This window comes from Lutra lutra, chromosome 5, assembly GCF_902655055.1.
Source record: "Lutra lutra chromosome 5, mLutLut1.2, whole genome shotgun sequence".
Classification (NCBI taxonomy): domain Eukaryota; kingdom Metazoa; phylum Chordata; class Mammalia; order Carnivora; family Mustelidae; genus Lutra; species Lutra lutra.
The window spans coordinates 99979078-99994598 of NC_062282.1; the positions used below are offsets into that span (position 1 = coordinate 99979078).

Consider the following 15521-nt stretch of genomic DNA (forward strand, 5'->3'; position numbering starts at 1 on the left):
GTGCACATAGACTCTGCCTTCTATTTTTTAACAAAGGATGAACTTTATTAAACAAACAAAAAATCAAAATGATAAAAATCTCCCTTGACTTCCTATCTCCTTCCAGCTTCTCCTCTGTTCTGTTCCCCTCAGCAGCAAGAGTTCTTAAAACAGTCCTCCTTGATACATCTGCTCAGTCCCTGGGTGATCTCATGAGCTCTCACTCTCCCACAGCTTTAATATCATCTACGGATTATTTGCTCCTCACATACATGCTTACCCTGACTTCTGCCTGTAAGTTCAGACTTGTGTTTCCAACTTCAGAGGGGACATCTCCCTCTGGAAGTCTAATACGTATCTAAACATGACATGTCAGGGGCGCCTGGGTGGCTAAGTGGGTTAAGCCTCTGCCTTCGGCTCAGGTCATGATCTCAGGGTCCTGGGATCGAGTCCCGCATCAGCCTCTCTGCTTGGCAGGGAGCCTGCTTTCTCCTCTCTCTCTCTGCCTGCCTACCTACTTGTGATCTCTCTCTGTCAAATAAATAAATAAAATCTAAAAAAAAAAAACATGGCACGTCCTCTTAATTCTCCAACCTCAAACCTGCTTTCCCCCAAGCATTTCCACTCTCAGTAAATGGCCACTACATTTGCTGGCTTATTCAGGTAAAAAAATCTAGGCATTATCCTAAACCGCATTCTTTTTCATTCTATAACCAACTGTCAGCAAATCCTATGGGATCTAGATGAAATACATATTTTTCACCATTAGCACTACTAACCTCTCACCTCCTAACTAGTCATCTTAACTACTAATTAACTACTACTAACTACTGCCCCCACCCTTACGATCTAACCTTCAAAGAGCAGTTTGAGTAAGCCTTTTAAAAGATAAATCGGATCCTGCCATTTACTTTTCTCAAGCAGTTAACAGCTTGCTATCATACCTGGAATAAAATCCAAAATATTTTCTATGATCTACAAATGCCTACATAAGTTAGTCTCTCTGTGTGTGTGTGTGTGTGTGTGTTTCTGTCTTTTATACTTAGAAGTAAAATCCATGAAGGCAAGGGCTTAATTCACTGATGTATTCTCAGTCCCTAGAACAGTTTTTATAAATGGAACTCAATAAACATCTTTAAAAAATTAATAAAAGGCACAGACCTGTATCCCTGGGGCTAATAATACATTATATGTTTATTTAAAAATAAAAAAATTATTAAATTTTAAAAAATTAAAAAATTATAAATTAATAAAAGGAAGAAAGGAAGGGAAAGAGAGAGGGAGGGAAGGGTGAGAAGAAGGAAGGAGAAAGAAGTAATTGAATTTCCAAGATTTTTACTCCCTGGTAGAAGAAATTTGTGTCAAGTAAAAAGAGGACAAAGGTAGTCAATCTGCGAGTATCTGTTGAAGACTTTTTGCTGTGCATTTAACCATTTTTTCCTTCTTTCCTTTTCCTGGGGCAAAGCTCTCAATGACTCAGTAGCTACTGTGAGAAAGCAACACTAAATCCTGAAAACCTGATATGATGTAAAAGTGATTACGTTTCTTATGACTATCTTAAAGAAACTGACACCAGGTAATTAAAGAATACACACACACACACACACACACACACACACACACAAACACAAAAAGAAGTCCCCAAAACCTATTCATATTAAGGTAAATTAATATTGCAAACAGAATGATATTAAACAGGTCTCATGATACCAAATCTTTATGATAAACACTCGATTGAGTTGGCTTCTGTACTGTGGTAACTCAAGATTCCCTTTTAATCCTTCACACCAAGACATCATCAGTCAAGTGAAATTGATTGGGAGCTTCAAAAAGGCAACAGCTGCAGAGCCAGTATCAGAGGAATAACATTTGCATATTAGAAGTCAGAGAGGGATCTGCTGCTAGGTATTATATGTGACCAATCACCTTATGCGACAGTGTCGGTGTGATGAATGAGGCAGAAAAACTGCACAGAGCAGGGATGGCCAGGAAAGTTCGGGCAGCTGTGGCCTACAGAGGGCCAGCACCCCAGGCTTCTGGACCATGAGCTTTAACAGTCAAAATCACACTTTACATTTCAGTGAGGGGCCTACAGATGCCCAGGTTTTCTTCAAAGAAATGTGCCGAAGAAGATGCCTTCTTGCCTGTCATTCAGCTCCTCAGGAATATACACTGCAGAGGATGGCTGAGGTCAACAAAAGCTATATGGGAAAATAGATCTTCATCTAACAAAACTTAAAGCTGGACAGACAATCTCAAGTATGTCCAGAAAATGAAATGTATACTAGTATAAAATGTTCTTCTTGTCTGAAGAAAACAATACCACTGATGATCTAAGATCAAAGAAGATTTTATTGAGGACCCTATACACTATTCCAAGTATAGGAGTGTAACCATTCACAAACCTGGCTAAGGATCTGAATCACTTGCAAGACTTGAAAACTTCAGATTCCTAAGTTTCACACATGCAGAGAGCAACTCTTAATTCTGCAGGCTTCAGGTGAGACCGGGAAATAAAAACTTTTAAACAAAAGCCCTAAGAGACCGCGATGCACCCTTGCAGGAACTAGAATGAATTATGTCTGAGAACTACTATGGAGTCAACACAAAATAAGTCTTGGAGGTTGCTCTTAAGTTCGAAGAGGATATTAAACTGAATTCCATTTCCAGAATAAGGTGGAAAATAAAACACCTAAATAAAATATTTTTTAAAAATTCAAGTATATGACTGTGCTGTAGGTGAGAAATTATTAGATGGTTTTGGTTTTTCATGATTTTGATGTAAATGTGTATTGCTGTTACCCAATCAACACTAACCTTTCTGGGCTTAAGAATATTTGTGCACCTTATCTAATTTATGTAATAAAGAATTAGATACAAGTTATTTTGTACCTTCTAGAAGTGATCAGAAAACAGACCAAAGCTATGTTTTTGTTTCCCACATTTAAGAAAAACTATAAGCACACATAACCTATGTATAGAAGCAACAGAAGGAAGTAGGACAAACTAATCTAGGAACCATTCTGAATATAGATATTTAAGTTTCCATGTATCTATTTGTCACCAGAAGCTTTAAAGCAAATAGTTCCAATAAAGGAAAAATCTGAAGCCAAGCTTTACATACATATACACTAAGAAAATGAGACTAAAGGAGGATGATGTGCACACCTCAGACCCATCTCTAGAACTGCCAGCAGATGATAAATGTGAAGCCTAATAAATAAATAGATGTCAGATACAGATGCAAATATGGAACTGACAAAGTTAGAAAGGCAGGTTTCAGAAAATTGTTGGGCTTCAAGAGCAAAATTTGAAAAATCACTGCAACAAGCCAAAGACCTCCCAGCTGAAATGACACAGCAAAACTAAACCTCAGCTAATGGGAGAAGTGCCTGTAAGAGATGACCACAGAGCTTAGTTTCAGCCTGAATTCAAATGTGTCAATGGTGTAATTTTCTTTGAATTTGGAAAGGGAGTTCTTAAAACAAAAACTAAAACCAAAAGGTGTCCTTGACTTTATAATTACCTATAATATGAAATATTAGAAAGAAAATATTTAATTCAGTACGGCTCAGAAATCCAATTCAGCTCATCACCAGGGCCCTTACCCCTAGCAAGATGACCCAACAAGCGGAGAACTTCCTCTGATGGAATGCAGGCAGCTTCCTCATCAGGCCTGCCCTCCTACTGACACTCTACTCAGTTCCCCAAAATGGTTTTCTCCTGAGCCCTCTTTACTGTGGGCCCTAGTCTATAATTAAAAAGCTGCTAATTGGCTAATGCTGTTAACTTGCACCCTATACCTTCTCAACAGATGTGCATGGTTAGTGGAGGAATTTGGACACAATGCTTTAATTCACTGTTTATTTTAACCAAAGGGAAACCCAGTACAGAAACAGTATAAAACAGCAATCTTCTGACTTGAGTTGGAAAGCCCAAGAATCCTAGGGATCTATAAAAAGTCCAGTTGGAGAACTAAGGCCCTTTCAATAAAAATATCAACTGTAATGGATTAAAATGTGTACAGTGCTTGACTCCAGGAGTTCATAACGTTATTTAAAAAAATATATATTGGGCGCCTGGGTGGCTCAGTGGGTTAAGCCGCTGCCTTCGGCTCAGGTCATGATCTCAGGGTCCTGAGATCGAGTCCCGCATCGGGTTCTCTGCTCGGCAGAGATCCTGCTTCCCTCTCTCTCTCTCTCTGCCTGCCTCTCCATCTACTTGTGATCTCTCTCTGTCAAATAAATAAATAAAATCTTTAAAAAAAAAATAAAATAAAAATAAAAAAATATATATATCCTCTTTGATCATTTTTGGAGGATGGTAGGAGGATGGAAGGATGGTAGGATTATCTTGCAAACTGCTGCTTCATAAAAACTGTATCTTAGGATAATTGCTGATGAAAAAAATTCTTATAAAAAATTTCTCAGTAATAAATGAGTAAGAAATGATAGAATTAAAATAGTAACATTTTGCAGCTCCTAATGAAATAACAAGTATATAAGCAATGATCATGAATGGCCTTTAATATTACAGAGGGATAACCAAATGCTGTGTACCTCCTAATAAAAGTAAACAATACTTCCTATGAAGTATTCATGCCAAAAGAAAAACAAAAAAAGAAACCCTGAATCTGATCAAGTCTCCTACTCTAACTGCCAGCTTTAGAGGGCATATGGAAGATAGAGGAACAAGTAAACACCACCATAAGGATGAAAATAGCAAATCTAGGGTGCAGGAAACTCTCAGACAAAAGAACTGTTTTCCTCAACAAATAAATTGCAAGAAAAGAGAAAGAGAAACTTACAGATTAAAAAATAATTAAGAGACATCTCAACACCTTACAATGTATGACTTATCTAGGTCCCATTTCAAGAAACTAAATTAAAAACAAACAACAACTTATAAGACAACTGGGGAAATTTAAACATTGATGGCATATTTAATGATGTTAAGGAATGACTAATTTTTAAAAATAAGAATATTATGTTTTTTTAAAAAGCCTATATTTTAGAGGTAATGTAAAAATACACATAAAATGATCTGCTAACAAACATGCCAGGTGATGGGAAAGAGGATTGATGAACTAAAACTAGCAAGGAAGTGGTAATTGCTGGAGTCAGGTAACAGTACCCAGGAGGATTCATTATACTATTCTCTCTACTTTTGTATGTTTCTATAAGAAAGATTTCAACAGAGGTAAGAGAAGGGGACAATAAATGAATTGCACTGTATGGACCTTATATGCATCCTGATTCAACCAAACCATCAAAAAGATTTAGAAGAGTATCCAGGTAATTTGAATACTGTATCTTTCATATATAAATAATTACTAAAATTTTAGGTATGATAATGGTATTAAAAATACCCTTGCCTTTGAGAAATATATGTTAAAATATTTATATGTGAAATTACATACTATCTGGGATTTGCCTCAAAATAAACCAGAGGGTCCTGATGGGGAGTAGAATTAGAGATGAAGTAAAGATTAGCCCTGTCGTAGATGCTAACTGGTAACTGTTGAAGCCAGATGATGGGTATGGGGAATTCCACATTTCAATCACTCTACTTTTGTATGTTTGCATTTTCCATTATAAAACATTTTTAAGGGACGCCTGGGTGGCTCAGTTGGTTAAGCGGCTGCCTTCGGCTCAGGTCATGATCCCAGCGTCCTGGGATCGAGTCCCACATCCGGCTCCTTGCTCAGCAGGAAGCCTGTTTCTCCCTCTGCCTCTGCCTGTGCTCACTCTCTCTGACCCAAAAAAAAAAACAAAAAAACAAAAAAAAAACATTTTAAAAAAAATTTTACCCATCATGTTAGAAGTCCAAATAATAATTCCTACCTTTAAGGAGGAAATGGGAGCCACAATAGGGCTTCTTGAGTGGGAAGAATCTTCTGTTTCTTACATTTCTTACACTAGTTTGCTTGGCTCATTGATTTATACATTATGGTTTATGCACGTTTCTGTATATATTATTCTGCAACCAAAATGTATATATTTTTAAATTAAATTTATTTTTTAAATAAACATATAATGTATTTTTATCCCCAGAGGTACAGGTCTGTGAATCGCCAGGTTTACACATTTCACAGCACTCATCATAGCACATACCCTCCCCAAAATGTATATCTTAAAAAGCAAGAAATCCACTGTTCAGTCCAAGGGAAGACACTATGGTAGGAATGAAGGCTCTACACCAATCACTGAGAAAGCTGTTTTTCAGCATAAAGGCAATGGCCCTAAGTGTCAGAAAACAGCCTCAGTTTCCTCATCCTTAAGGGGAAATAGCAGCAGCTGCATTAGCTTGCTGTTGTGAGCATTAAATGGGATGGAACCTAGAAAGTGCTCACAGAAGAACTAGTAAGGAATGAAGGTTGCCTTTGATTCTTATGTCAGAGGACCTGCCCTGCATTCATGGCCTGCCTGATCCCTAAAATGCAGTGTAGGTACTAAACAGCACTCCTGGTTTTAATTAAAAAGCTCCGTAGCAATAAATTACTCTCATACTGGGAGCTGGACAGATCCCTATTAGCCCGCCCCCAAGGCTCTTAATAGAAAACCACTAATGAGACTGAACAGAGGCACCAGAACCTCACACCCATCAAAGAAAATACCGAATATCGACTCTCTCCCGCCCCCAACCTCCGGGGCAAGTACTTCACGCGGAGGCGAAATCAGTTAAGCAGACGGAAGCCTAAGCCCCACACCCAGGCATGTTCCCTCTCCAGCCCCGCTCCACTCCACCCCACGCCCTCCAATGGAGACGCGCGGAGTAAAAGCCCCATATCGCCGCTCCTCCTCTTTCCAATCGGCGAGCTCGCACCAGGTCCCAGCGCCCAATCACAGCGCTCCACATGCTAAAGGCAGCAACCCGCGCAAGCGCGTACGGGGGCGGCTTCCGGAAAGGTCCGCACCCAAACGCCAGGTTCCAAAGGCTGCGCAGCGGTCCCGGCAGAGGCGGCGCTGCCACCTACTGCACGATCAACGGGATGCAGCCCCAGGCTCAGTGACTGAATTCTAGGGACACACATCTCAACCCACTCAAGGGTTAGGAAGTACATGCAGTAATATCACACAGGCGCGAAAGTTTTAATTACATTTTGTTACACAGCAGAAAAAAAAAAAATACTGTTTCAAAGAGCCTCTTTTTTTCCCCAAGCAGTTTGAGTTTCAAAACCTTACTCATACCCTAATGTTTTATAAAGGGGTAGAATCAAGGGGCCTAGAAATTCGTTCATTCCACATTTCTGGAGCACCTGTTATATGGTAGGGTATTAACTGAAGCAGGCATTATCGTCATCCCTAATTTATGGCTACAGGAACAAGGTTAAATGACATAGCTCTGAAAGCTGGCTGAGCTAGGACTCACATCGATGTCTGCCCCCCAAGGGCCGACTTTTCACATCAAATGGCGCAACGATGGTATAAAGTGCTGTGAGAATACAGGGTGAGGAAAAAAGCCAATTCTGCCTGGATAGAGATTCAAGATGTACAGAGGGTATTCAAGGACAGTAGTCTTCAGTAAATGGTAGTTGTACTTGTACTTTTCCAAGTATACCAAGTATACCAATCTTAATAACTGTCTAGTTATCTACATTTGATATTTATTTATTGCAGACATACTATACTCATTCTTTGGCAAACAGCTTCTGCTTATTCAGGAATCTATGTAAAAGTTCCCATAAATTTGTCCCCTAATAACAAAGAGCTGACTATATCCTATACCAAGGCACCAAATACAACAGTCTTTTTTAATCTTCCCTTCATGCCTAGGAAAGTGTTAACAATAGCTTTCCAAAAATTCTTCATTTTCTTCTCTGCACTTCCACAGCACTACTCTTACAGTTCGTGAATGGCATATCAGAACAAGCTGTTGTTGGTTTCATCATTGGACCGGTGGTTCCTAAAAAGAACCCCAGAGGGTAATTAAAATATGGGGGTGTTTTCTATCACAATGACTGCTGGGAGTACTGCATGAGCAGAAGATAGGAAAATTAGATAACCAGCAATGCAGAGACTGTCCAACACATCAAACATTGTCCCTGTTGGGAGCCAGACTTTTAGTATAGAAAGCTGATACAACTATGGCCTAGGGAAGGCAAGGAAGAACTCTGTAGGGATGAACTCATTTGTAAAATATGTTCACAGCATGAACTCATTATTTGTAAAATATGTTCACATAAGCTTATGTGCGTATATGTGCATATATGTTTATGTGGCTATGTATATATATTTTTCCTAGTTCTAGTCACTGAATAGGCCAAGAAGCAAAAACTGCACGGTAGCAAGAGGACAACTAGTGCACAGATCTTGGTTTCTAATACCATTCCTTATGAAAAGGAACCAGGACTCCTTGGAGAAATAGTTAATTCCAGGGCTGGAGCAGGAAAGGTACAAGATGAGTCTGGTTGAAAGGATTCTACCACCCAACACTGGAACAATTTATAAATTGTTATATAAATTTGTTATATAAATAACAAGGATGGTAATAAATCATTAAAAGAAAAAGAGGAATTCACAATACCCAAGACCATACTAATAGTAAACACAGAAAGAAATGGGAGGGAATGGAACGCTCTTATTTACATTATAATACTGAGTACTAGTTACTAAATGTGGAGGTATTAACGAACTGGAAAACCACCATTTTGCAACCACCATAGTAAGGACTGATTCAGGCAAGAAGCTAAATGGATACTAAACTTAGGGGGAAACTTTTGATAAGCAGCAGGACACTAGCATGATATTAAAGTATCTCCCCCACAGATTGCCCATTAGTCACAATGGAGAAAAACAGTAACCCTCCAGGGTAAAAAATCACACACACTTGACTGGGTGATCAAAGTTAACCTTACCAGTGAGGGCAGATGGACATCAGGTGTCTCCAGATGAGAAGACATCCTGAGAAGGACACAACATTACCGACAATATTTTGGCCAGAGGACCGTTTCTTGACTCTAATTAAGAAGAAATACAAGACAAATCCCCAAAGAGGAATATTCTATTAAAAAAAGAGACTGGCTTCTTAAAAAATATCAGGTAATGTACACCAAAGCACTCAGGTTAATGGGCTATAAGATATGTAACAAACTCTCAAATGGTTAAAAAAAAAATGTGTGTGTAGAGAATGAGAAAGCAAAAACAAAAGGGTCAAAATAATGACAACTGGTGAATCTGGGCAAAGAGTATATAGATGCTCTTTGTATTACTCTTACAAGTTTTTGTAAGTTTAAAACTATTTACAAATAAAAAGTTAAAATATCTGCCCCACATACCATGGCATCTACAACAGGGCAGGCATTAACACACACACACACAAAAATCAACCTGTTGATAATGGACAGAACTGATTCCATTTTACATATAAACAAAGGCAAAGTACTTTTTTGGGTGAAATCTGAAAATAAACTGAATCTTCCATAGATGCAACTACCATGTAAACTGAAGAGGGTAATTAGATTATGTTCAAAACTTTACTGAGAGTGTTCGCCATTTTGTGAATAAAATTGTGTCCCACACGATAATGTCACTCCTGATATTGGACTTTACCAGCATATTACATCTGTAGCCATCCGCATTTCTATCTACTCAGTGATTCTACATTTCAGTGCAAGTACGTAGTTACTTACCTTCAGATTCTCCACAGCTCTGCTTTGCTTATTAGCCCCTGCCTACATAGCCATTCCAGGACGTACAAACCAATTTTGCTCTTGCAATAACATCATCAGGGGAGAAAATGATAAGTTCTTTGAAACCCCTCCCCAGCCCAAGCTAGCCATTATAGACAGCTACAAAGGAATGTCTCTCTCCTCCCTCCCCACCACTTATTAGAAGAATCCATAAACATGGGGATACTTTATTCTTTAATATAAGCCCCAAAAAAGCAGAGAAAAATCTGGGGGAGAATATTAGATCAGCACTGGAATTGATCAAAAAATTACATCAGTCCCATAAACCATCGCCAATCATCTGACTTTATCTATGTCCTCATAATGTTACAGATAATGTATATAACATATTTACAAAGTGCTCATAGTGTCAGTGACTTATTTTAGAGATTTCATTTATTTAGAGACAGAGAGAGGATATGAGGGGTAGGGAAAGGGAAAGAGAATCTAAAGCAGACTCCATGCTGAGTGTGGAGCCAGATGTGGGGATTGATCTCACAACCCTGAGATCATGACCTTAACTGAAACCAAGAGTTAAAGTCAACACTTCACTGACTGAGCCACACAGGTGCCCGTAGACCTTGTTACTATAGAAAAGAAAGGCTGCTATCTGTGTAATATGACCTAGAGAACAAGGAAAGGGAAATATAATTAGGAGCCTACTGTCTGAGAAGATGTTCACCAACTACTTTCCCTAAATGGTTTATATGAGATTGTAACACTGGTAGTAAAACAGAAAAGAGATTATAACACTGGTAATAAAATAGAAAATAAAATAAAGACCACAAGTTAAGAAATGACAATAAAAAAGGATGAAAATGTAAAATGTATCTTTCTCTGCCGATAATATAAAACAGAGACAGCCTGCATGGTAATTAACTATATGACTAAAATGGACAAAAAACAAGAAAGAAGAGAAATGTTCACCTAATTTAGGCAGACTAATCAAGGCAAAAATGAAATAGAAATTTGCAGGACAGCAAAAATGATTTTGCCACATGCAAAATAACAGTCTAATTCTTTTTAAGACTCAAAATGTGCTTATCTGAATGGGGTCATCATAAAAGCATCACTTCATAAATATAGCATACGAACATAATGGTAAACATAGAGTGACTTACATGACATATCTAACAGCCCAATAGGTACCTACCGAGGTGACAATGTTCTTTTTCTCTTGCTTCCCACTTGTGACTGTCCACATAAGCTGCAGAAAGAAAGCCTCTTTCCCCTGAGGAAAAAGTCAGTAATTAACAGGTGCGGCTCCACAACAGGTTCAGTTTATATCTTATTAACCATAGTTTGTCATATTTTCAATGTACTAGGTTATATAAAGATTCTAGTATGATACTATAACCAATATCTCAGAGTTCATACATCAGTTCATGGCAACATGCATTCCACTTCTAACAAGCAGAAAATACAGAAAAACTGGAAATTTCTACAATGATGTTATGGGTAAGAATGCTGGTAATTTGTTCCTATAACTTTAGGACTAGAAGCCATTTGTTGTCCCTAAATTATAGCCTAAGTGAGCCCTGGAACTCCTTCATAGAACCCAAATACTTGCTGAACTGTTGATTAACTCATTAATCAAATGCTTTATAATCATTAGTTATTCCTAAAAATATTTCCATCTGACTTGGATCAGCATATTTATCCTTACTTCACATAAAACAAGGGTATCTTACCCTTGTGGTATATAAGAGAAACCAAGCAAGCCAGAGTTAAGGTAACTCATTAGATGGCATAACTGTATTCCCAGCACCCAGCACAAGGACTGGTATATGGCAACGCTTGACAAACATGAGCTCAAGAAACGAATGAAAAAGAATGAGCGGCAACTTAATTAACCAAAACTACAACCTTTCGTGTTTCAAAGGACACCATTAAGAAAGTATAAAGGACAACTCACAGAATGGAGGAAATATTTGCAAATTACTTACCTGATAAGGGACTTATACCCAGAATATGTAAATGGCTCTTACAAATCAAAATTTAAAAAAAGACAACCCACTGAAAAACTGGGCAAAGGGTGTGAATAGACATTTCTTAAAAACAAACAAAAAAGCGCACATAAATTCCCAACAAGTGCATGGGAAGATGTTTAATATGATTTGCCATTATGGAAATACACTGAAATACAACTTGATACTCACTAGAATGACTATAATTAAAAAGAAAATAACAGCTATTGATAAGTATGTAGAGAAACTGGAACCCTCATATATTGTAGGTGACAATGTAAAATGGTGCAGCCACTTTGGAAAAGTTTGGCAGCTCCTCAAAATGTTAATGATATGGGAAACAAAGACAAAAGAAAAATTATTAAATTTCCTTTCTACATATAGCCCACTGACAAGTCCTTGAAACAGAGTCACATTTTCCTAAGGATTCAACTGCCTTTACGTTGATACTTTGCTAAGGGCAACAGGTAATCTTAGCCCAACCCCTGAGCCCCTGTAGTCTACTTTCACATATAAAAAATTCCTTTGGAAACTTCCTTTATCTCTACCCCTCAGGATACATGTTGGCAATTATCTCCCAAGTATATGAACCATTGATATACATCTGAAGGATCTCACAAACTGAGTTTTTACTACACAGTAATAAATGACCTTTCCTAACAACAGCTAACCCCCTCAGGATCCTGGCTTGCCCAACTTGAAAGTACATAATGGGCCACTCCTCATGACCCCCGTGCAGCTCTTTCTGCCCTCTAGTCCTCGTACTTTAATACAACCACCTTTCTGCACCCAAGACGTCTCAAGAATTTGGTTTTGGCCTTCGACTTGGAACCCTAACGTCTTTCCTACATCATTAACATGCAGTTACCATGCAACCCAACAATCTCACTCCTAGGTATATATCCAGGAAAAATAAAATCATGTGTGCAAACAAAAATTTGTATAGCAATATTTATAATAACCCCAAAGTGAAAATAATGCAAATATCCAACAACTAATAAAAAGATAAACAAAATGTGATAAATTCTTTTTTTTTAAAGATTTTATTTGTTTGACAGACAGAGATCAGAAGCAAGCAGAGAGAGAGAGGAGGAAGCAGGCTCCCCACTGAGCAGAGAGCCTGATGTGGGGCTCGATCCCAGGACCCTGAGATCATGACCCAAGCCCAAGGCAGAGGCTTAACCCACTGAGCCACCCAAGCGCCCCCAAAATGTGATAAATTCTTAAACAGAATAGTATTTGGCAATAAAAAGAAATGAAGTACTGATACAGGCTACAAATGGATGGACCTTGAAAACTTTGTTAACTGAAAAAGAAGCCAGTCACAAAAGGCCACGTATTACATAACTCCATTTATATGAAATGCAGATAACAGGTAAATCCGTAGAAACAGCAGATTAATGGTTGCCTAGAACTGGAGAGGAGATAGTCAGGAAAGCTTGTAGGAAAACAGGGAGTGACTACTAATGACTACAAGGGGTTTTCTGAAGTGATAAAAATGTGCTAAGTGATGATTGCACAACACTGTGTGTATATATATATATATATATATATATATATATATATAAAAGGACCATGGCATTGAATTATTGAAAGGGGTGAATTGTAATGATATGTGAGTTGTATCTCAATAAAGCTATTTACAAGGGGAAAAAAAGGAAGGAAGGAATTGCAGGTAAGTATCTCAAGGTCACACAAAGTTCATAATGCAACTTTATGAAGTCATAACGCGACTTTAATAAGGTAACTGTGGGAGTTACCTTATTACCTTAATTAAAGGGAGTTACCCTCCGTTACCATAATTACAGGTCAAAACTTTACTAGAATAACATGCTAAATTTGAGGTCTAGAGCTTAAGTAATGATGCAGTAATATGAAAAAGCTTCCAAAGACTGTCTCAAAGAGGAACTAAGATATTTTTAAAGAAATAATAACTATTAAAAAGTGCCTACACTTCAAGTGGATTATTAAAAAAAATTAGATGCTTGGCATAGTACATTTTCATAGAAACATTTTTCATCTTTTTCCAAGCACACATTTTTCATAGAAATGATGTTATAAATTGTTAGTTACACTCCTAGATTTGCCAGGAAGGATGAATAAAATCCAATGGCATTAGCTGTGTAGCTGCACAAGTCAGGAGTGGGAGACCTGAGATTTGGTCTGAATATTACCAGCTGGTAGAAAACTAGAGATCTTGCAGTTACAAACAAAGGAGCTGACCTTGGTGACTGTTAAGGTCCCTGCATGTTCTTACACAGAAGCAAAAGAATAAATTCAGCTAACCCATTCATAATTTATAGCAGCATTTCTTTACAAACTGAATTCCAATTTCTAAAACCAGGAAGCTGTCTCCTTTCTGTGGAAACAAAAGCAGCTCTTCTGTATGCGAGCTTGAGCTAAGGACTATTAAGCTATATAAACTTCAGGATACCAGTGACTTATTCTCTATTATTATTATAATTTCTTACTTATTCTCTGTTTCTTCTTCTAGCATATGCTTCTAGCATAAGAAATCACCCTTTCATATTCTGGAGTCAAAAAAGACAACGATGGGGGCGCCTGGGTGGCTCAGTGGGTTAAAGCCTCTGCCTTCGGCTCAGGTCATGATCTCAGGGTCCTGGGATCGAGCCCCGCATCGGGCTCTCTGCTCAGCGAGGAGCCTGCTTTCTCCTCTCTCTCTCTGCCTGCCTCTCTGCCTACTTGTGATCTCTCTCTGTCAAATAAATCAATAAAATCTTAAAAAAAAAAAAAAGACAACGATGAATGTAAATGTTCAAAGAGTTTCTAATGGGAAGACAAAAAAGCAGGGAAGGTAAAGGTGGGGAAAGACAGGAGTCCAAGAATGCCCTTTGTGTACAGTTGTTCAAGAAGGTCACATGAACTGAAAACAAACAAATGAGGACCAGTAAATCTATAAAAGGCAAACCCAGCAACTCTTATATACATGAACCTTTAAATGTTTGCTTTATAAGAAAGTAACCAATAATCACTTTCCATTTCCACTGAGTATAGAACAAAAGGATATGGATTCAAGGATGAAGAAATTATATCTGGCAAATGGAAAATTTTCCTAGACCAAAAGAAACTGATGATAAATGTAGGAATGAATGGCCAAGTCTAGTAGGCAGAATAATGACCCTCCAAAAGATGTCCATGTCTTTTTTTTTTAAGATTTTATTTATTTATTTGACAGAGATCACAGGTAGGCAGAGAGGCACTCAGAGAGAGAGGGGTAAAAGCAGGCTCCCCGTTGAGCAGAGATCCCAACATGGGGCTTGATCCCAGGACGCTGGGATCATGCTGCAAGCCGAAGGCAGAGGCTTTAACCCACTGAGCCACCCAGGAGGCCCAAAATGTCCACGTCTTAATCTTCACAGCCTGTGAATGTTAGGATACACAGCTCAAGGGTATTGAGGTTAAGATCACCAAATCAATCAGTGTTAAAATGAGGCGACTGTACTGGGTTATCCAGGTGAGCCCAATGTAATCACAAGGTCTTTATAAGGGAAAAGAGGGGAAGGCAGGTACTACTGATGAAGGATTATTGGAAGGCAGTCAGGCAGGGACAAACCCCTGCCCCCCAAGAGGAAACCAGACTTAAAAGGATTTTACATCACTCTGGAAGGAGGCCTCCACCCTTTCCCGTAAGATAGATACGTGACCTAAAAATCTGCTTGGATGACAGGTACAGGGAGAATTAATCAGATTGAACCAGCCCACCAACAAGCCCATAAAAAACTCCTGTGGCAGCCCCTTTGGGAACTTGTACTATGACTTTGTTATTGCTCAATAAACCCTGCTTTGATGCCCACCACTCTGTCTGGTCTAACTCTTCATTCTTTGAAATGGCATGACCAAGAACTGCAGGCTCCAACAGAGAAAAAAAATCCTGCAACACTACG

The 15521-nt window shown here is 38.4% G+C and overlaps 1 protein-coding gene across 1 annotated transcript in view; it reads right to left on the reverse strand.

The window, feature by feature from the left end:
• Window positions 1–15521, reverse strand: part of MRPS27 (mitochondrial ribosomal protein S27) — an 88131-nt gene that overhangs the window by 68859 nt on the left and 3751 nt on the right. The window contains exon 2 of the mRNA XM_047731108.1: window positions 10803–10880. Within this exon, the coding sequence (XP_047587064.1) occupies window positions 10803–10880 (78 nt within the window). The remainder of the gene's footprint in view (window positions 1–10802; window positions 10881–15521) is intronic.